This window comes from Cottoperca gobio, chromosome 7 (assembly GCF_900634415.1).
Source record: "Cottoperca gobio chromosome 7, fCotGob3.1, whole genome shotgun sequence".
Lineage (NCBI taxonomy): Eukaryota > Metazoa > Chordata > Actinopteri > Perciformes > Bovichtidae > Cottoperca > Cottoperca gobio.
In genome coordinates, this window is record NC_041361.1 from 14,816,744 (window position 1) to 14,839,333 (window position 22,590).

The following is a 22,590-nucleotide window of genomic DNA, read 5'->3' on the forward strand; positions in this document are numbered from 1 at the left end:
TTAGACTCGCTGTGACAGTCATGTCAGTGCCCCCTCCCTGAACTCTCCGAGGCAATAAAGCCAAGGAGGTGAGAGTTTGGTCGGGGGTTATGGTCTTAAAACACAAATATCTAAATCATGGCACCCACACTCCTCTGAGCAACGTGGTGCCCAATCTGGCCATAGAATATCCAGAAGCTATTTCACAAGCCAAAGATTGCATAACAATCGACCCTCTGGTCAGATATTACTCATTGAACTGAATGCCTCTTTGCTGATGAAGATGGTTACACATCAAGAGTTCAAGTGGAAGTTGAGACATTTAAATAAATGTAAAAATAAATAACTCACCCCCATATTCATGAAACAATGACATCTCTTTATTTTAGAACATTTCAGTCTGCACTCTTTAGATTATGTTACATGTTCACATTCTTGGAATGTAACACCACCAAAATAGAAATAGAAATTACAGCCACCGTTCCTAAAATGTTCCCCATAGAAAAACGTCACATTTCAATAATGAAGCGAGACACTGGAGGACACCGACTGGCTGAGTCAGACAGGAGTTAGTTAATCATGAACAAGCTTTTAAAAAGAAGCTCAGCTGAACTGGAAGTGGGTGTGACTGACCGATTGACCTACTGTAGATAAATAGAGATCCACTGAACTAACTGAGGCCGTGAAAGTCGAGCAGGATATCGACTGTGGAGCATCTCAGAAGACTTGTGATGCTCAGCACCATCAACACGCATCGTTGATGCAAACTTTAATCCAACTGTCCTTATTAAAAGTTCTAAAGAAAAGGGAAGGACGAACAAAGTTACAAAGCTATTATGGCGCCTTCATCTCTATATGAAGGAAAACAGGGAAACTATGTAGCACCTGAGAGTCCGCTGTGGGATAAAGAAGGGAAATGTATAAGAACACCACAAGCTTTTAAAATCAACCTTTGTTAATGTTCACCAATACAAATGTACTATAAATAACACCATCTATAGGCCGTGTGGAAACAAATGGAAAGAGCATACCAAGTAGGTTTGTTGATTGTTAAAGTGTTTTGGGGTATTAAATCGGAACACTTATTTTAATCTTCACATATTATGTTGGCACGCTCAGGGATCCTGAGCGTAGCCCTGCAGAGCTCCTTCTAAGCTGGCGAACATTCACAACATATTAAAAACACTGCGTCATGTGGATCAGTGCTCATACTCATTTTTGCAGCTCTGCACTTTAACAACTTACTGCCTTTTTAAATGCATTCAAGTCCGCATGCTAATAAGTTAGACATTCGTGTACGCACATTTTTATACTGCAACACATAACTATACAGCACATCATCAGCGTAAGAGAAGAAGGCAAGAGAGACTTGAAGTGAAGAAACTCGTACCTAGAACAAGACCAGAACATCTGAAGTCCACCATGCTGACACACACAATTCTTTTAAAGGTTTTGACGAATAACAAACTTAAGTAAATCCAAACCCTAAGTATTACAGCACCTTGCAAGTACACCCACAAACTGGCTTTCCTGTCGGGCCACTTAACCTGAACGCAGATCTGACTGTCAGACGAGAGTTCTTCGTCCCCTGAGCTGCAACAGTTTTCACTACAAACTGTTCACACTGCAACTCGGCACAAATACATCTGGGAGAAAGTCCAGGTGGGACAAACATCTAGACTCAGGACTGGAGAATAAAAGCCTGGAGCTTCGATGCGACAGCTGACGCAGTGACTGCTATACTTTCTGAGTCTGTTTGCTATGGTGGCTTTTTTGTTTTTGAGATATTTTGGTCTGTTCTGCTGTACAAAGCAAGGTAAGACGATCCAGAAAACGTCAGTAAAAATTAGAAAAAGTACTTAATTTCAGTCGTTGCAAGTACTCAACTTGCTTACAAGGATTTGAAAACAATAAAAAGAGAAAGATGAAGGGGAGGAAGACAGAAAAGAAGAAATCGATGAGATGATGTGGAGGCACGGTGTGATTTTTTTTTTTTAAAGAGCTTTAACATCACAAGAATAAGTTTATGAGCTTCAAGTGCAGTCCAATTCAACCCTGTTTGTTTTGTTTTCTAAACCGTCATCAGCTCAACACTCCCCGTCGCTGCCCACTGCAGCGAGTATCAAACCTGTCGCCGCAGACTGCTGAGGGACAAACGCACACGAAAAAACGTACGCAGGACCAGTGGGGCTGTGGTTATTATGCTGTGTTGGCAGATTAGGTGAGGGGAAATGTCTGAGAGGTCCATCGATTCATGATGGCGGAGAAAGCAGCGGGGGAGGCCGGGATCATTTGTCTGCGACAGCTGCTGCCATTGGAGCACGTATAGTACCGCGAGCAGTCGCCGCCAACTCCTCGATTTCTGTGTTTAATCTTCTGATGACCCACTCCATCGCCTCCCGACCCTGAGACAGACAGAGGGAGTTAGAAAACCTAATGTGTAGTGACGGACAGGCGCATTAGTTCTCAAAAGAAATATTATGAAGAGTTATCGCGAGGTTATTCGGTCGGCTTCACCTTTCCAGCGTTGACAGAGATGGTCTTTGCCATGAGACCCTCGAGGTAGCTGCTCAGACTGATTCCTTTCACACTGATCATAGCCTCCTGTGTCAGCACCGTCCTGAACACCACAAAGTGATTACAGCTGTTATAATCTTCTCATTAAAACTACCAACAAAAGCCATCACTCATTCTTAGTAATTAAACTTCAACTGAAACATACTCAGGTCTAAGCATACGTGCAGGACAAAACTAGAAAGAAATGAAACACTGATAATACATTTCATATTTATAAAAGAAAAACTGAGTCGCTCACTTTTCAGAATCCTGCGGATGTGGCTTGTACGTCAACTTCTCGTCCACAGATACCAGGTTAGTGAAGGAGATCTGAATGGACAAGATAAAGTAAGCCTTAATCTTACACAGCATTTACATCATCTACAGCTGCTGCTGCGAGCACAGATTCATAAAGCCCCAGACGCTGATCCTGTCGCTCTTTAAAGACCTTAACGATGGCTCCAGCAATTAGGAACAGTATTTACACCTGTGAGTTTGCAAAGAATATGTGTTTAAGTAAATTGATATCTAAATAAACTTTTCACCAAAGTGTCACTCCTAACATGACATTAACCAAACCAACAATCAGGAAGTTAAAAGTCTTCCACTGTGGCCGTTATGTGAAAGGCTACTTAATGAAAATCAGGTGCCGGGTCCAACTGAGCAACAAATCAATCCTGTTCTGCAGAGATATAAAAGTTACACTAGAAACAACATGTGAAGTCCAGATTTAAAGACGTATTAACAAACACAATAACTTCCTGTAATCGATCGTATGATAAAGAGTCTATGTATTTGTTTTCTGTCCTACTAAACACGGACACTCGCGCTGCTGTAAGTGTTGTTAGGCATCAACGATGATCCATGTCACTCAGCAGTACTTACATTTGTAGATTTCAGCTCAAAGCTTTTCTCTTTGGGGTCCACCACTGAATGTTCCTGAACATAAGTGCATGTTCTCGTTACCCCGAACATCTGCAGGAAAAGGACACAACTCAGGATTGGTTTAAATCCTTACATTAAACGGGAACAAAACCCCAAACATCTGTCTGACCGATCAATAACGAAAACTATTGTCTTGAGTTTCTGTTTTAATTATTGAGTCGTGTTTTTGAATTTCTTTATCTTGAGAGTCCAGCAACCAATTCTGGGCAGTTGACTTTTATACAGCGGCAAACTGAGGATAAACGATATCATCTCTAACACGTCTATCATCGTTCAAAATGTAAGCATCACTGCAGCTCGAGCGTGTAGTTATCATGCAACTCACAGACTTGGCCATGCCGGGGAGCCCCCACTCTGTGCTGAGCAGGCGGGTGCTGTGTAACCGTCCCTCTGTGTCCACGCTTCGGTCCAGAACATCCACACCAAACACACCGGGGTTCATGGGGTTGGGGTACTTCTGCATCGCCGCCTTGGTCACCGTCTCCCATGGGTGGCTGTTAAAACCAATATTAACATTAGAAACAGCAAGTTCCTAAGGGCCATTTAACACTCTGGAATATTTACATTGTACTACAAAGTGGTGAGGTTTAAACCCACCAATAAAGCAACATGCATTGCTAAGACATGTGACAACATGTTGGAAATCAGACGCATCGAGTGTGTCATTGAGCCCATTTTCGCCACTTACAGACAAATCACTTTGGAGATCTGTCTAAAGCTTAACGCAAACACGTCGGTTATTTAATGATTAACCTAATGCAAACACTTTAAAATAATCCTGAATGTGCGTCACTCATTATACAAAGAAGCAGCAGTAACAACATGATCAAGTGCAGAGATATGATCGGAATCAAAATGGAGGAATCATCTAAATACTGGGGCAGACTGACAGGAGGAGGAACGCCCCTCCGCGCCATCACATCCATCAACATGGATTTAACAAGAAACTTCTGGACCAGTCACACACCTAACGCTATTGTTGTCTGGTGAGCAGAAACACACGGACATGAGCGGGATCTGTGTGTTTGATGGCTCTCTCCAGCCCGTCAGCCACACCGTTATGTAACGCTCATGACCGCGGTACATAATATCACATTCAGCGGCAGATGGTGTCCTTGTGATAAAGACGAGACGCATTTAAACCACAAGAAGACTTTTTACCCTTATAGCTACTTGCTGATGAAACATTTCAATAACCTTTAAAGTTTAAAATGACGCACACGGCTGAGAAACGTTAACGTTACAACATCTGATAGCCAAAGTTAGCTTGAAGGCTAACAGCTAAACTTCAAGTACATTCCGCTAGCTAAAGAGGTTTACTTCAAATGCACAAAGAACAACAAGCGCAGATATCTGTTGAATGAACGTCAAACAAAATGGCGAATGAAGGTCACATTTACTAACATAAACGACAAACACTTAGGTAACTTAGCGCAGGGATTTTGTGTTAAGTTACCCAACTTATGAGCAACCTTAGCAGCTAAGGAGGCTAGCAGCTGCGACCGTCTGGAGAATAAACTACAACTTATCATACGAAAGGAAACCAGTCACTAAACAGACACAAACCGACTCACTTGAAAATGTGCTCTGACGCCCAGATCTTCATTTTGTTAGGCTTTTCTGTCAGAGCTCGGGACCCGGGACGCCGAATGACAGCGTGACCGAGGTGAGGAAGGAAGTAGGAGCTGAAGGAGAAACCTCTAATGGACGACCCTCCCCCTGGTGGGGCAGACAGGTGCTGCTCTCACATGCACAACCATCTCCTCCACAACAATTCATCAACACTTTAGTACAGACTCAGGGTAAGAGATAGAATCAATTACAAAAACATATCCGATGAGCAATACTGTTATTGTATACAGTGCTATATTTAATATATATATTTTTATCTATCTCTCTTTTTTACACACAATCTTCTTTTTCACATCTCTGAAAAAATTACGAAAAACCAATATATTACAAACAAACGATACAATAAGGACGATATTGTTTTAGACCTAATGGAACAATCATAAAACAAACATTTAACAATTTAAAATAGTCTGGGGGCGGGACAAGTGACCGTCAAAGCTGTCAATCATGATCAAACACTGTTTTTATTGGGTAGGGGAAAAGACCGACGTCGATACAAAACAACGTCATCACGCATATATCCGAACTGTCCTTGAAGCCATAACACAAGCAAGATGGTTGCATACTGGAGACAGGCAGGCCTCAGGTAAAAAACAGATATAAATGTATGGCTGCAGAGTTAGCTTTGTAGTCAGTGTTGACCACATTATTGTAAATAAGGATTTGTGATTAGAATGGAATATTTTTATGAAGTTATTGTTGCTGTTCCGTCTATTAAGTCCCTCAGAGGGCGACATAGCTAACGTATAATAGCTTCAGCTAGCATTTCCACCAATGTGTTTAACTTATGGCGCTAACGTTATCTGATAACTGTTCAAAATGTGACGCTTTCTGCCAATGCATGTTATCATGTCATTATTTGTTATTAAAGAAGCAGTTGGGTTTTTCACTGCCAGTGCTGTTTGCCCTTTAGCATGCGGCTAACGTGTGTGTGTGTGTGTGTGTGTGTGTATGTGTCTCTGCAGCTACATCCGCTTCTCCGCTATCTGCGCTACCGCTGTGCGGGCTGCGATGAAGCCGCAGTTTAAAGCCGCGGCATTGAAGGCCGTAGAATCCAACGTCAAAGTCTACAAACCCAAAAAAGCAGCATGTAAGTTCATTAAATAATAAGTTACCAACACTGGAGAAGAACTCTCCTCATATCGGCACTTATATGAGTCATTGCCCCTGACTGTTTCAAGGAGCTGTGACATTGAATGGTGACAGTGGTGGATGAAGTACTTAGTTTCTAATGTTGCTGTACAAGGTAAAGTCTAAACGTTACCAGCTATATTATATACAGTACAGTATCGCAGTGACCGTACTTGTTTAGCTGAATAGTCCCTTTCGGAGTGCTGTCTTCAATTCAGTTTATCCCAAAAACAATCGGTACAATCATAGGACGTAATGGAGATGCGTAAAATCCGACCATGATAAACAGTTTGAAGCTTGAGAATAAGGGCCCAGACACTGAGCAGATAGTATTTAATATATGCATGTGTAAACTAACACGTTATCGAGATTGGAAAAAAGTGCATGCATTATACAGTAACTCTTACAAACTTAAAAAAGCATAAGAATAACCCAAGACTCATAATGCATAAAACCAGGACTATTTAAATGTATTTCAGAGTAGAGTAATTACCGTAGTTTATATTGCCATTAGGGTATTCAAGCTTATATTTTAATAACCGCTACTGCCTTAAGCCCTTTTTGAAAACTAATGAAATTTTTATACTCTTGTCAAACTCCTTCATACCTGTGGACCTCTGCAAACATCTGTCTGTGTTGTTAAATTGGAATATTATTACTCACGCATGTATCATCATTGTAATGTTGGCTCTAATCAAGGTAGAGATAATTTATAACTCATTCATGTATGAGTATTTAAATCTATAACAATGGATTGTCTTTTTTGGAAACATGCATAGCATCTTGTGTATGCTAAATCTTAATCTTCAAAGTAACTAATAATTGGACAGTGGGAGGTTTTGGTCTTTGGAACATTGTTACCGGTCGACCAAGGCAAGGTCGTTCATTCAGTGTACTTGGGTAAAATAATTCTAGATCAAGGCTCCCTGTACTTTCTAAACTGATGCACAATACCTTGCTGACCCTGTGTATGAAGTCTCTGCACATTACTGCTATTTTTGAACCTCTTCAGTACAAATTTGGACTTTCAAGACTTTGTCTTTGAAATATTACATTTAAAAGTTAATTTAACCTCCAAGTAGATTAACTCTAATCCTCTCACTTATATGAATGACTCTCTTGTTCTGTTTGCGATACAAAATAATTTTCCGTAATGTTTCTATACTCTGTTTCCCTAAAGGATCTGAGACTGATGTCCATAGTTTCCCCTGAGTTTTGAGGTCCTTTCACTGTCCTGTCCTGCACTACATGGAAAAGGAAAAAAAGATGGATGACATCAAGTTGACCTGAATGAATTTGCTGTACTCACCCTTACATTTGTAATTAAAATGGATATCTGAAATGCATTTGTTCCTTGTATTCTTGCCTTGTTGGTGAATATAGTATTTACAGCACTGCAGAACGAGACACTGGAGCATTTCTGTCTGTAACAATGTTTATTTTGGTATAAATAAATCAGTGCAGTAGCCTACAGTCATATACAGAAACATGGTATTTACAGAGGTATGTGTGTTGACCTAATGTGGTATCAATGGTTTGTTGAAAATTCCTTGATTCTGTAAGAATCTAAGTTGAGGGATAGGGTGTCATGTGCACTGTACTCTAACTCAATCCAAAATCATTAGAAGTGCATGCATTGCCTCGTGGGCTGGAAATATATTATAGCAAATGACAACCGACAGGCACTTTATTTGTTTAACTAGTTCAGATTAATTGGTGCCGTAACATGACCGTTAGAATTCTGATAGAAAATTACTTATTTAGCTTTTTCTTAGGAAGTTGGGTATTCTTAGGTATTGTTGGCTAACAAACATGTCAGACAAGTGAATCCAGCAATTAATGACTTCATTGAAACATAATCAAAGCAGGAAGTGTCGGTAAGAATATTTTTTTATAGTATGAAAAGCGTTTGATCTATTTTCATATATAAGTGATCAGTTTTAGAAAAATTCTCTGCTCTTTCCACTAGAGGTCAGAGGTCAAGATTAGCAGCAGGATCAGAAAGGGACTCAAAGGGCACTTCAGCAGGGTTCTTGACTACAACTTTATCACAAGTGCCCCCTGCTGCTCCATTTACCACAAATGAAAAATAAAACTACTACTGCACCAAATGTTATTTGCTCTAATACATCCATTTTGAGTGAGAGTTCAGTGTGGACACGTCTACACAAAGGTGGCGTTGGTCCACGTCCCAAACCCTAGCTGTCTTTCTTCTCTCTGGTCATCTTGATCATGGTCTCCGGCGATCGGTAGAGGAAGATGAGTTTCTCAAACAGCGTCTCCTCCAGCTCCATCTCTCCCGTTTCCCGCACCACGAAAATATCCGTGCAGAGCTTCAGGACCCGATCCACACACGGCAACTCCTCGAACATGATGGACCTGGAGATCCCGTTGAAGAACTCCCTGACAAACTTTCCTATGACCAGCACCACTGACATGTACAGGCCTACGATGCTGCGGTGAAGAGGAGCAGAGAGTTCGGATAAGTCTGTGAGACATACAACTGCGAGCGCACAACAGCTGACGAGGTGGGAGCGACCACTGGAGAGTTTAATAATAATAATAATTAAAAACTTTATTCATATACCACCTTCCAGACAAGGGTGTAGTTCTGAAGAAATGAGGATACATCCAAACAGACAAATTCAAACAAATGCAAATAATGCGCAATAAAACCAGACAATCAAATTAATAACAAAAAGAGACGCAGCAAATAGCAAGAACAGGAATGCTAAGAACAATACATAATGTACAATAAATATAACAAAGGAAGACATAAGAAAAATTAATCATGTAAAAGATAAAAGTACGAGTAACAGTTAGTTAAAGGCAATGCTGAATAAATAAGTTAATTATCATTTAGAAATGTCTCAGGGAGGGGATTCCATAGTTTTGATGCACAGCTGAAAAAACTGAGCTGCAGATTTTCTTTGTGTGATATTTTGTGTTTAAAAAAATGGCAGCAGAAGATCAGAGAGTCTGTGAAGGATTATAAAACAACAAACACTATTAATGTAGGCCAGTCACAAACCATTAAGAGCAAGTAAAATAACTTTAAAATCAATTGTAAAAGACACTGGGAGCTGGTGCAGGTTAAACTGTGCTGATATGCGTTCTCCTTCTTGTTCTAGTGAAAAGCCTGTCAGCAGAGTTCTGAATTAAGTGTTTATTAATGGTACCTTTACAATATTTCTCTGTCACAATGCAGGTGTGATGTCTTGTTACCTACCCGTGTCCGGCCAGAAAGCCCAGACTGGAGGGGCTGACTTTATCACTGAACACCACGACCTCTATGCTGTGACACTTGTGGTGGGAGAAGGCGAGAACCGGGGAGCACTCCTCCACCATCCACCACTGGGCTGCCCCTTTCTCTGAGCCTGCGCTGACCTGCTGAAGCTTCACTGACATGGGTCTGAAGAAAGAGTGCGCCTGCAGTTCTGGGCGGTCCGAGTGTCCTGAGGGAAGACATGCCGCAGTTAAATCAAACTGCATGTTTTAAACAAGAGATCCCTCGGGTCAGCTGATCCTTATCCAAGATGGATGCCTTTCGATATTATAAGTACAATGCAGTTATAATTTATAAAAGAAGAATCTGCAGTATGGTCAATGAGCAATAAACTGTAACTCGCCTACTTTCATCCTGGTCGCCATTTTGGACTCTGGTCCTTTGGGACCCCTGAGGAACTTCGGCAGCAGAGAGTTAATGAACCTAAAGGACAGAATAACATAGTTTAACACCTTTTGAGCTCAAGTGGAGAAAATATTTAGCACTGTTGCACATAAAGGGACATACAGTATTTCAGCTCATGTAGTGCCATGCTTACTAAAGCATTGTTAGAGTTCATGTTTGTTTGATTTCATTTGATTTAATTCTCTTACATTAACATCTTTAGTATGTAATGAAAACTGTCTGGTTGTGTGGTAACTCACACAGGTTTGCTGCTGTTGCCTTTGAGCATGTGCACTATCCCTTCCCTCAAGGCGTTGTCCTCAAACTTCACAGTGTGTTCTCCCACCGTCTCCACAACCATGGAAATGGACGCATTCCTGAGAAGGAAGGAGAAGAGCAGCGTTAAGTGACACATGTGCCAAAGTTCATCCAGTGTTATGTGCATCTGAGCAAAATGCAGCCGAATGTAGTTGCTGAACAGTTTAATGAAGAAATCGACATGAAGAATGAACAAAGTAAAAAGAAGCGTCTCTCTTTATAGTCAAATTAAACTTAATACATTTCTGAATCCCCTAATATAACATTATATAAATGGACAGGCATGTAATGCACAGATGCATGAGTCTGTATCTTAATGAGTTGAATTATTTCTTCTATATGTCAAACAATGAAGGGCTCACAAACTGACCAAAATACAGAGCAGAATAAGTAGAAACAAACCCCACTTGTGAAACAGAAAGTAATACCATTTATTAAAGCTTCACATTTCAGAAAAATAATCATTTATCAGTGCTTGTGCATACCAAGGAATGTATTTCGAGCCAGTGCACGCTCATATTGCTCACAAGCATTTGACAATGACGTATACCAGCCCACTGGATCTGCATTGCACTATGAAACACACACACACACACACACAGCACAAGCAGACACACACACACACACACACACACACACACACACACACACACACACACACACACACACACACACACAGCACAAGCAGACACACACACACTGACCTGAGCAGCGTCCAGCGTAAGGTCATGTATACATGAGTGGAGTTGCTGAGCTCTTGTATCATGGCCGCTCGACTGGCCGGGCTGATGCTCCACAGCAGACTGGCGTCACTCTTGATCTTAGCGACAATAATGTCGTCTGCCCCGTAGTTCATTATGAACTGCATGGCGGACTGGGAGAGAGAGAAGTGGATTAGAGTTCCGCAGTTATTTCAATAAATGTGCTGAAATTAATGAAATCCTCATTTCTCTTTTCATATTTCCCTGAGTTTCTTTTCTCAATGCTTGTTACGTCTTGTGTGTCTTGAATTGCCTTGATGTTGAAAGGTGCTTCACAAATAACCTTGTCTTTGCATCTTAACCATTTGTCCACCAGGAGGCCCCAAAACAATCCCTTCTTTAGTATCAACAAACTGCAGCCTGACATTAAAATACTGAATACTAATATTGAAAACACTTGAGCTTCCTGGTGTCGCAACACAATCATCATGATGTGTTTAACACGAGCAGTTATGTTACCCTGTCATAAAGAGAGACAAATACAAACATTTGCATTTCAAATATAATTAAAACCCATATTTAGACAAAAAGACACTCTAAGACACTCTAAGAACCTGCACTGTTCCAATAAATATCGTCTCATTTCTGAGTTTGGTGTTTACAGTAAAATCTTACCGGATGCGTTGCGTAGACTTTGGTGAGTCGGTTGAATCCAGATTGTGTGTACGGAACCAAATTCTGCTCCTGGGCGCTCATAGTGAAGAGAGGCTGTGGAAACACAATCCGACACACTCATGAGTAAAACACACACACACACACACACACACACACACACACACACACACACACACACACACACACACACACACACACACACACACAGCACAAACACACACACACACTTGAGATGGACAGTGACAATCACCTGACCTGCACAGTTAGAGGTAAAAACGTAATCACTGTATAAACCTTGTGGTACTGCAGGGCAGTGGCTGTCTTCAGCAACGTCTGTCGGTCTGCTCCTTTGGTCCAGACTGAAATATCCTCAGAACTTCAGGATGGATTGCCATGCAGTTTTCTACAGACATTCATTGTCCCCAGAGGATGCATCCTAGTAACTTAGGTGATCCTTACTTATTCTCTAGCGCCAACATGAGGTTGACATTTGTGGTGTGGAGTGTAATGTAACAACTATTGGATGGATGATCATTAAACGATCATTTGGAACACACGTTCTAGTTCCCTTTAGATAATCCTCTGAGTGTTCATCTAGCGCCATCGTCTTTGTCCAACACTTTCCCATCACCCTTAGCTGTACTTAACAAGCTAATTAACAAAGGTTAGCATGCTAACATGCTAAACAACGATGGTGACCATGTTAATCGTTATTGTTAGCATTTAGCTCAAAACAGTAAAGCCGAATGAGCCACAAGCATGGCTGTGGACTCTTAGTGTAAATGATGGAGACCTGCATTTCTTTACTGTAGCACTTCAAGCAAAAAGTGACTTTGCTGTTTCACCTTTAGCAAGAATCCCTCGATGAATATGAGCAGCCAGCTAGCTTCAGTGTTTTAGAATACAAGCACTCAAACACTAAAAGTTGAGAAGCGTGCACACAGTTTACTGTCCTCGTTTCCATCCTGACCTCGTATCCCGCGATGCTGAGCTGGATGGAGACTTCCACCGGCTGGTTGGTCACTCCGGCTGCTGACTGGACCAGTGACATGAAGAGGAGCGGGAACCAGATGATACTGATGAGAGCGAAGATGATGAATCCTCCCATCCCGTATTTCACCACCTTCTTCTTCTTCTGCCCTGGAGTGTGGGGGTATTTCTGGACGAGTAACAATTACATTACTAAAGTCTTCAGCTTATAAATTATACATTTTAAAAAGACAAATGTTGGTCACAATTTATCAGATCGATGCTTTCAAATTGCATATTTTGACCAGCAGTCAAACATTTAAATGTACTTAGTTGATACCTCCTCTTATTTTAGAAGATACATCCCTGAAGAGACACATCTTAATGTCATTTTAAACCTCAAGGCGGAGAATTACGTACTTAATACACCTTTTCTTATCATTTAAATATAACTTTGAGTGTGTGGTACTGTAGTAATAGTACAGCGAGCAGCACTATAGCTGTTATTTACTTTCTCGGACTCCCTCCAGCACTTGAGGATGAATATGTTTGCATAGATGTCTTCAACACAAATCCAACTGGAGAGAGACAGAGTGGTGTCGGTCCAGACCCAGTCCATCACCGCCCTCAACTCTGTCAGGAAGGGAACCAAACGGAAGCTGGAGGAGGAGATGAGAGGATTTATCAGGGAAATGAAGGAAAGTATATCACCACCATAAAAACAAACACTCTCAAGTGTTGACCACAAGTGTTGAGAGTGTAGAAAATGTGTCTTAATTCAGTAAAGTTACAATAACTGATGCTGTTAATGGAGTTATTTGTATTAATTAAATGTCTCACCCTTGGAAGAGGAAGAGGTTCAGGTAGTTGAAGTTCTTGGTGAGGAAGTTGCCCAGGATGCGGTTTGGGTAGCCACATTTGATCTGGTAGGCAGACAGGCCGAAGTAGATACACTTCACAAAGTACCAGAGCTGAGCAATACAGTTCCTGTTGAACCTCCTGTGGAGCGAAAAAAAGACACGATGAGAGAAGAAGATAACATATAAGATCTTTTTCATTTTCAAGTTCAACAAACAAATTGTTTTCTTTTTATTAAGTCTTGAATAACTGGCATTAGAGATCAGTAGGTGTGGGTTAATTCTTCAAGGTAACATTTTTCATTTAAGTTATTTACTATACTGAAATTAAATAAAAGATAACAAAGATAATGTCATAATGTTCTGTGAAAAAAAAACTGCCCCTCCACTTACTCTTGGAAATGATTTTATTTGTTATCTTTTCTATCACACAGGTGTTTATAAAGCCTGTAGAGTAAAAGACTTTGTTTTCTTGTTCTGTGACCAAAGATAAAGATATTTCTGCAGTTCAAGACCCAACAGAGAGCAGATAACTCAGATTAAGTTTGTATTTTAAACACAATTAACAGGTAATGAAATGTTAGTCATAGTGAGGAATGAGGAGAATAATAAAAACTCCGTTGATGACCTCTCTGTGACCCCGGGGAGGATGAAGAACATCCAGAAGTGTATGCCGAACACCAGCACCACCTGGAAAACACACTTTCCCAGCAGGGACTTCTTCAGGTAGAGGGCCCGGTCCACTATCATGGTGCCGAACTGCATGAGCAGCATGACCAGGAAGGCCTCTGGAACCTGATCCTCCGACAGAGACTCTGAGATGTCGGCCCCTGCAGAATATTTCTAGAGAGACAAAGATCAGCATGATTGTGTCGTACTGCACATAACATGCACTGAAGGTGTGAATATTGTTGGGCATCTGACCCCAAAAGCCGAGTATCCATATATAGTGACGATGAAGTTCACTACTTCGATGACAAACATGACCGCGTAGACGTCACACACAGGACTGTAGTCTGGGTGGATGATGTCATAGAAAAACTGTCTTATGGGTAAGTAAATGTGAAGGGCGCTGTAGAAGAAACAGAACATAGAGCGTCAAAACACATTTTTCTCCAAGCACAAACTCTACATGTGAGACGGTTAAAATGTGTGGAGGTTTATCTTAACGCACACTTCTATGATGGCAGCTTTGGCCTGCAGCATCCTCTCTTTGATCAGCTGTCTGATCCTCTGCTTCCTGGTCAGTGGAACCTTGTTTCTCTGCCCTCTCTTCTTGTTCCTTTGCTGCTTCTTGGGCTTCCCTTCTCAAGTAAAAAAAGGAACGTGAAATGAAGAAATGTTAGTCATAAATGGTGATTAACGTCACACTACGGAGCCCCTCTTTGGTCACATGGTAGAAAACTAACTGTAAATCCGTGCAAAAGGATTTTTAAAACATGCCCTCGGATTTACAATCTGTGCATATGTTTACTTAAATAAAATGTTTAAACTGCTAATGGAGTATTCTCTTAATATGAATACTTAGCAATATTTTCTGTATATTAAGTATTGCTACTTTTATGTAAATAAAGGATCTGGCTTCTTGTTCCACCACTGAGAACAGGAAGACTATTCAATAAAACAATAAACATGTAAATTATTAAGTAGGAAATGAATGAATCAATAAATATATCAGCAGTGTGCCAAACATAAAGAGAGTCCCAAATCAATATATATAGAAAGCAAAATGTGCTATATGGAAATAAAATCACTATAAACGTGAAAGTGACTACACTGCATGATGGGATATGACTCCCTCTAGGAAGATTACAGTACCCTATTAAATTGATATAAATGCCTAAAAATACAATCAGGTCACTAAATGTAGGCTGCTGTCCTTGTATCACAGACTCATTATCAGTTCCCTTTAGATATTAATGGAAATAATGATCCAGCAGATAAAATGGCACAAAGGTAAGATCATATTAAACGTACGGAACCCAGTGAAATCTGTGAATCCGAGGGCACAGAGGCGTCTTATGGTGGAAATAAAAGTTAAGGAAAGGTTCTCACAGCGACCCTCAGACCTCAGACCAACTGGTCAGATTTGGATCAAAGTATCTCAATCTTTTCTGAATATTCACCATCAGATTCTGCTGAGTCGCCTCTCCTTCCTCTGCAGAACAGGGATGGAGGTGGAGGCCTGCAAAGGGAGGAACTTCAGCCGGCGTTGAGTTTTCTCTTTGCTGCCCGTCTTATCTCCTCCCATCATCTTCTTCTTGTCCACCTTCTTCTTCATCTTCTTGAAAAAATCAGGCATCTCAACCTCTTTGTTGTCCCACAGCCCGTGGCACTACGCAGTCATGGACACAAAAATAACTTTAACATGCAAAACGAGCTGCATGGCAACAATGCTTCTGCTCCGGTACAGGACGTACGGCAGCAGGCGGGTGGGAGCATTACCTTGAGAATAGAGCGGTGGAAGAACAGAGCGAGCAGCTGAATGAGGTCGAAGAGGACGTAGCCATCTTTCTTCTCCACCCCGATGATGTTGGGCAGAGCGAAGGGCCGGTCTGCGTTGATGCCTCGGTAGGCAGAAGTGGTCCAGGGGAAGAAACCAAACTGGAAGAAGTACTTCACCACAACAGTCAGCTGAGCGCAACAGAGAAGAGAGTTCTGGATCATACATCAGCTTAAACAATTCATAGCAAATGATAAACTAGATAATGTTTTCTCCAAAACTAATTGATGTTCTTTTTTCTGTACTTTTCTGTAATTTCTCAGACTTCACTCTGTCACGCTGTCTCTGGAGCCACTAAAGGCTTTCTTCTACACTTGTGCAGTAGTTCTCCCAAAGACCTGTAACAGACCTTCATGTGTAAAATCAGTGAATTCGGACCACATTAGCCATACTACCTTCCTACTGAGGACCATCCACCACTATTATATGAACTTCACATACATTTCATCAATGTCACCATGTTTTAGAAGACCCTTGGCGTCATAAGAGCTCATAAAGCCAGAAAACGTTACGGTCATATCTGTTTTTATACAGTACCAGTCAAACGTTGTGAATTGAGTCATTTTTTAACTTTGAATTAATTAGTTCTAACTCGGTATTGTATTGTTTTTTTTAATGTGTGTGTACAGCACCTTGAACCTACCTGTGCTTTATAAATAAAACTGTCTGTTTGTTCTAAAATGATTATTAAAGATGAGAATGATTGAAGATGATGTCGAACACACCACACGGCGCTGTAATAACCCACCTCTGTGTAGATTATGGCGGTCATCCAGAAGCGTTTGGTGGGCCGGGGCACAGACAGCATGGCCCAGAGGAAGATGAGAATGGGCAGGATGAGGGAGAGGAACGACGCTGTCACGATGTGGTTGAGGATGATGACAAAGTAGCAGAGCATCTCCGACTTGGACACCATGGTGTTATAGAGGGCGAACAGCAGCTTCAGCGGCCTCGGCAACTTCACAAAAAACTTATCGGACTCTGAGATCTCGTCATGCTCAAACATACTACAGACAGGATGCAGGGAAGGGAAGAAAAGACAGAAATAATAATCATATTAATAATAATAATGTTGGGCAGCAGCTTGTCTCTCTCTTGCAAAAGATAAAAAATGCTTTCAACCAAAAGGTTATTTGTGTACTGACTTGTTAAGCAGCAGCTCACTGGCTGTGAGGTTCCTCGTTTCCTGACTCAGAGGTACAGGAGATCCTGGGAGGTCGAGGCTTTTCTCTCTGTCACTCTCCCTGAAGCACAGTGAGGTGCATTCTGGGTAATCAGCGCATTCATCTTCTTCTCTCTGCCGCGCTTCTTCATTAAGCTCTTCCATCTCCACCTCATGGTCTTCCTCTTGCCGTTCCTCTTCCTCCGTCGCTTCTTGTTCTCGCTCACGTTTCGTCTCAGCCTCCGCTTCCTCCTCCTCATCCTCTTCTTGTTTGGGATCTATCTTTTGAGGGGCGCCATCTTCAGAGCTAGGATAGAGACAGGGACAACTTCAACAATCAGATGGAGAGATGGTTATGCAAAGTTTTAAAGAGTTGAGGGAAGTCCAGATTTACCATAGACAAATCATTTGCATCTCATTTACATATGTACAATATAATTACTTACATGTATCATGAAACGCGAGGGAGAGGTGCACAATCAGTAAAGTAAAGCACACTTGCCAGCAAAAAGTATTATTAATATTTTTTATTTGCACACACTTCATGAAATCTGGAGAGGAAAGGTCAGGAAGCCACAGAGTTAGACAACAGAACTCGATCCTGAACTTAAGGAGAAAAACAAACAATAAAAAATAAGGAACGCAAAAATGAGCAGAAAAATAAACCTGTTTTTAAAAACTGTCCGTAACCAAAGATTTGTGCCTCACCTTGGTGAAAGTTCAACAGTCTCAAAGGTGGTCAGGTCGATGTTGGCTGTTTTCAGGAGCCTCCGTCTGAGCTGGTCAGCAGCAGGCAACACGGCGGGAGGCTCGTCCAGCTCCTCCTGGGTCGGCTGCCGGGAGCCGAGCATCGTCTCGTCTGTCATACAGCTGAAGGTGAGCAGAGCGAGCGGTAAGAAGGCTATTCATTTTCGCACACATTAGAGGAAACACAGTCGAAGCAGGAAAGAGAATAAAAACGTGAGAGAGGTAAATATGTCCAGTACCTGGAAACACTGCTGCCCCAGGACACTTTGGAGGCTTGGTTCTTCAGCTTGGCATAGGCGTGGTGTGAGGAGGGGACGTCGGGCGGGGAGGAGGGGGGAGGCAGGAAGTCATCTAGGTCGTCTTGAGATGAAAGCGTGTTCTGACGGGATATCCAGTTTTCATAAAACTGCTTCACACTCTCCTGGTTCACCTCTTTACCCTGCAGAGAGAGAGAGGGGGGGGTGTAGCCGACCCAAAACATAGCGTGGGATACTGAACCATACGTTTGTTTATCAGTATAACATAATAACATCAGTGATGTTATTAGCAACACCTGCGCTTTTCCCGCTTTAACGAGCCAAAATGTCTGCTGTGAATGATGTTTTTTTTTCTCAGCACAGCTGAGCAGAGGACTGATCGACAGAACTGAGTAATGATCAGGTTCAATAATTGATCAATTAAATGAATAAACTAAATATTAAAAAATGATTTTGACAGACAGACAGAGATACAGACAGACAGACAGACAGACAGACAGACAGACAGAGATACAGACAGACAGAGATACAGACAGACAGACAGACAGACAGAGATACAGACAGACAGACAGACAGACAGACAGACAGAGAGACAGACAGACAGACAGACAGACAGACAGACAGACAGAGATACAGACAGACAGACAGACAGACAGAGATACAGACAGACAGACAGACAGACAGAGATACAGACAGACAGACAGACAGACAGACAGACAGACAGACAGAGATACAGACAGACAGACAGAGATACAGACAGACAGACAGAGATACAGACAGACAGACAGAGATACAGACAGACAGACAGACAGACAGACATTTTTTTTAAACATGGGTAAATGTTTGATTTTTCAAGTAGAAGTGAAATATCTCAGATTTTCATTGCACATGGTTATTTTCACATTCTGTAACTAACTGAATATTTATAGTTATTCATCAGAATGAAACAGGAAAACACACTTACTGTGTGCAGTACTGTAACTTTTCACACATTATTTACTTATTAGCTTCAGTTTGTCACTAAAAATCCATAAAATTCATAATAAGACAAAGATGTTACTCTTGGGTTGAAGTTGTTTGTGCCTATTTTTAAAGATTAAACCTGTTTTTGTGGCTCGTCTTGAGGCTTAAACCCCATCAGCTCCACATCCTCTCCTCTCACCTTATTTTTCTGTTGACTGAGTAACGCGCGCTCGAAGCGCAGCACCTTGGAAATGTCGAGGCTTTCTTTACAGAACGAGTTCAGGCACTCCGTCAGGTCGTCAAGAAGAGACTTAACGAACACAATGCTGAACTTCAAGGTGTTGACTGACGCGCTGCAGGATGTTTTCTGTGAGCAGAGTGTGAATGTGTTGGTAGATAAAAGGTTTTCCCTGCTCTTGTATGCTTATTACAGCAAATAGAAAGTCGTTCAGTTACAAACAACATTCCTTTCACTCAGAAGTTTACTTGTGCTAGAATCGCATGTTTGTTTACCTTTCTCCTCCTCTGCCTCTTCCTCTTCCTCCAAAGTGCTTTCATCCAGTTCATCCTCACTAGAGTCCGCTCTATCAATGCCTGGAACAAAGAAGATTTATTGTCAGATTGCTGTCAAATTCGGGATTCTGGTGACCTCCTGAACTCTCCTCTCGCTCCACGATCAGGACAGAATATCTGTGAACACCAAGGTACCAAAAATAAATCTGTCCAGACCTGGGCTGCGATCGAATATCCTTTTTTGTATCTGTAAGTATCTGTCCTAATGACGAGGTCAAGGAGAAGTGGGTAGGAAAGGCCACATTTCTTTTTACTATTCAAGCTCAGCCCTGACCTTTCCTCAGGGCCCATAATGTCCCCTTTACACGAGAAATATTCAAATCTGATGGATAGAATAAAGCAACATTTTAATTAATGGCCCTTTCCATTAGGGCAGGAGAAACCTTGGAAACAAGATACTGTATCTTTTAGTCGGATGCCTTTACATTTTCCAAGCATATTCATGCTCCGCAGAGGGCAAACCTTTAGATGTTAATGACCATCTATCAAACCTGGGACCTTCCAGTCTCACAATAGTCTCTAAAACCATCTCATATAACAAACAGCATGAAACAAGCTTTTGTTCATAGAAGCCACTCTGACCTCTGAATTCAAACACTGATATAATTATTCGATTATTAAAGACGACAGGAGGATTGGACGCTGTTACGTAGACACCACATGTTGCTCTCTCACCTTGCTGTCTCTGCAGCTCTCTCTTTGCTCTCTTCTTCTCTTCCTTCTTTATTTGTTTCTTCTCCTTCTTCAGGTCCTTCAGAGCCGATTTAGAGCTGTTGACCCAGGCGTCGTAGGCCAACTGGGATTATCAAAGAAAGCAAATACAACTCTCCACTAATGATGATACAACACAGCAACAACTATTTCAGTGTACACTTTTCAAGAACGACCATTAAGCATATGGAAAACATTTGTGGAATGAATTCAAATGTATCGTTTTCATTCGTCATCATTCGTCGTTTTTCTGGCTCTCACCTGGAAAGCAGATTTCTTCTTTGGTGGTGGTTGCTCTTCATTTTTCTCTGTAACTTCCTCCTCTTCCTCCTCGCTGTCACTCTCAAACAGGTGGTAGCCACAGTTGTTTTCCACTGCATAAAACAGAGCAGTGTCAAAACTGCATCACTATGCAAACTGTTGAGTTTTTGAGAAAGGCATCGGATCCAAAGCTGCTCCAGTACAGCGGCTCAGTGTCTGTATCTACTGTTTCATAAGATAACCCGGGTCAGAAACATCTCTGACAAGAAGGAGGACTTTGAGAAGAAAAGCTGAGAACGTGCAGAGCTCTGAGCACTGAGCAGTGTTTAGGCTGTGTAATGTTGCTGCTCACCTCCAGGCTGAGACACCCAAGGCTTCCACCATTTCCCAGCATCTCTCTTTGCCTTCTCATCGTCACCTGGAAAACAGATCAAATGTTTTAGTTAGTGCAGATATTTGTTTCCTAAAGTAAACACTTAAACAAGTACAGATCTAAGTGAAAAGTGCATTATAAAATAGAGCTGAACAATTAATCAGAATTCTATCGGGATCATAATAGTGCAGTATCCAAAAAAGCAATATGTGTTAAATGCAAAACATGTGTACTTAATTCTGAATCAAGTGTTGTGGTGCTGCAGCCCCGGGCAATCTTTATTTTGGTTCCGATCCTCGCAAACAAATCACACCATGATCTTTTAAAATATATTTTTCAATGAAAATGAGAATAATGTCCAATATCATACAGCTCTATTATAAAACACTCCATGTTGATTATCTTTCATCATAAAACCAATTATGTGTCTGAATTTAGCTCAAATTTATATCGACAGAAAACAAGCACATTTTTGTATTTTCTGAAAAGATCTTTCCTGTCACAACAAAGACACTTTTTAGAAATGTGTCTGTGTGTATGCTTTGCTGGTTTATCAACAGTAACAACAGAGAATAAATGAACTTTAGTTACTCAGTGTCTCCTGCTCCTGAACAGCAGGAAGAGCAGGTGTGTCTGCTGCTGCAGGCTTGCTCTTCTGTTTGGATTTGATCTTCTCCATCCTGCAGGAAGAAGGTGGAAAGGATACAATGGTGAATGATGTGGTTTGTCATTGAAACTGGGTCCATTTATTCATTCATTTAGAAGTGAGAACAGCTGTTGTTGTAAATGTACTTTAAACTGACACTATGCTGTTTAATGTGTTTAATGTGTCTTACTGCTTCTTCAGCGTCTGCACAGATTTCTTCTCCTCCTCCAGTCTGGCTGCTACCTCCTTCTTCACTCTGGCCTCAAACAGCTCAGCGCCCCTGAGAGAGGTAGAGAGAGGTAGAGAGAGGAGGAGAGAGGAGAAAAGAGGTAGAGAGAGGAGGAGAGAGGAGGAGAGAGGAGGAGAGAGGTAGAGAGAGGTAGAGAGAGGTGGAGAGAGGTGGAGAGAGGAGGAGAGAGGTATAGAGAGGTTAGTAGAGAGAGGTGGCGCGAGAGAGGAGGCGAGAGGTAGAGGAGGTTAGATTAGAGCGTGGTGGTGAGCGAGGGTGGAGCAGAGGAGGAGAAGAGGTTATCGAGAGAGGAGGCAGAGAGGAGGAGAAGAGGTGGAATGAGAGGTAGAGAGAGGTAAGCGGTAGAGAGAGGTGGAGAGAGGAGGAGAGAGGTATAGAGAGGTAGAGAGAGGAGGAGAGAGGAGGAGAGAGGTGGAGAGAGGTAGAGAGAGGTAGAGAGAGGTAGAGAGAGGTGGAGAGAGGAGGAGAGAGGTGGAGAGAGGTAGAGAGAGGTAGAGAGAGGAGGAGAGAGGAGGAGAGAGGTAGAGAGAGGTAGAGAGAGGTGGAGAGAGGAGGAGAGAGGTAGAGAGAGGTAGAGAGAGGTGGAGAGAGGAGGAGAGAGGAGGTATAGAGAGGTAGAGAGAGGAGGAGAGAGGTGGAGAGAGGTAGAGAGAGGTGGAGAGAGGAGGAGAGAGGTATAGAGAGGTAGAGAGAGGTAGAGTAGAGAGCGGA

General features: G+C 41.8%; 3 protein-coding genes across 7 annotated transcripts in view; 1 reads left to right on the plus strand and 2 right to left on the minus strand.

The window, feature by feature from the left end:
* Positions 1–337: 337 nt before the first annotated feature.
* LOC115010549 (PRELI domain containing protein 3B-like) lies at positions 338–5,245 on the minus strand. Of its 5 annotated transcripts, none has more exons than XM_029435172.1 (6): positions 5,055–5,245; positions 3,806–3,974; positions 3,421–3,510; positions 2,795–2,865; positions 2,497–2,599; positions 338–2,384 (listed from the first exon to the last, which is right to left on the minus strand). In XM_029435172.1, exons 1-6 carry the CDS (start codon positions 5,084–5,086, stop codon positions 2,268–2,270), a joined length of 582 nt encoding a protein of 193 aa, XP_029291032.1. In that variant the 5' UTR covers positions 5,087–5,245; the 3' UTR covers positions 338–2,267. The 5 variants fall into 5 exon arrangements, with proteins under 5 accessions (XP_029291032.1, XP_029291035.1, XP_029291034.1 ...); XM_029435175.1 differs by lacking the exon at positions 5,055–5,245 and adding an exon at positions 4,941–4,959; XM_029435174.1 differs by lacking the exon at positions 5,055–5,245 and adding an exon at positions 4,937–4,954.
* Positions 5,246–5,587: 342 nt separating this feature from the next.
* atp5f1e (ATP synthase F1 subunit epsilon) lies at positions 5,588–7,589 on the plus strand. Its single transcript, XM_029435177.1, has 3 exons — positions 5,588–5,698; positions 6,078–6,202; positions 7,424–7,589. Coding segments are annotated over exons 1-3 (159 nt in total). The 5' UTR covers positions 5,588–5,666; the 3' UTR covers positions 7,426–7,589.
* A 9-nt stretch (positions 7,590–7,598) lies between these two features.
* Positions 7,599–22,590, minus strand: part of LOC115010548 (piezo-type mechanosensitive ion channel component 2) — a 30,748-nt gene continuing 15,756 nt past the window's right edge. The window contains 27 exon segments of the mRNA XM_029435170.1: positions 7,599–8,697; positions 9,473–9,698; positions 9,873–9,952; positions 10,174–10,290; positions 10,936–11,105; positions 11,608–11,700; positions 12,578–12,766; positions 13,088–13,235; positions 13,417–13,575; positions 14,062–14,276; positions 14,358–14,505; positions 14,608–14,740; positions 15,560–15,605; positions 15,607–15,768; positions 15,879–16,067; positions 16,685–16,943; positions 17,082–17,405; positions 17,807–17,968; positions 18,085–18,284; positions 19,265–19,411; positions 19,413–19,432; positions 19,579–19,659; positions 20,314–20,434; positions 20,611–20,723; positions 20,963–21,028; positions 21,575–21,663; positions 21,820–21,909. Of these exon segments, the coding sequence (XP_029291030.1) occupies positions 8,442–8,697; positions 9,473–9,698; positions 9,873–9,952; positions 10,174–10,290; positions 10,936–11,105; positions 11,608–11,700; positions 12,578–12,766; positions 13,088–13,235; positions 13,417–13,575; positions 14,062–14,276; positions 14,358–14,505; positions 14,608–14,740; positions 15,560–15,605; positions 15,607–15,768; positions 15,879–16,067; positions 16,685–16,943; positions 17,082–17,405; positions 17,807–17,968; positions 18,085–18,284; positions 19,265–19,411; positions 19,413–19,432; positions 19,579–19,659; positions 20,314–20,434; positions 20,611–20,723; positions 20,963–21,028; positions 21,575–21,663; positions 21,820–21,909 (4,003 nt within the window). The 3' untranslated portion in view covers positions 7,599–8,441.

Excerpts from the sequence above, each read along its gene's own strand:
- atp5f1e (XM_029435177.1), top strand. The coding sequence starts at position 5,667 with ATGGTTGCATACTGGAGACAGGCAGGCCTCAG. Across the intron at positions 5,699-6,077 it reads TGGAGACAGGCAGGCCTCAG|CTACATCCGCTTCTCCGCTA; the intron begins GTAAAAAACAGA and ends GTGTCTCTGCAG.
- LOC115010549 (XM_029435171.1), bottom strand. The coding sequence starts at position 4,617 with ATGCGTCTCGTCTTTATCACAAGGACACCATCTGCCGCTGAATGTGAT. Across the intron at positions 2,866-3,420 it reads TTGAGCTGAAATCTACAAAT|ATCTCCTTCACTAACCTGGT; the intron begins GTAAGTACTGCT and ends TTGTCCATTCAG. Across the intron at positions 2,385-2,496 it reads TCTCTGTCAACGCTGGAAAG|GGTCGGGAGGCGATGGAGTG; the intron begins GTGAAGCCGACC and ends TGTCTGTCTCAG.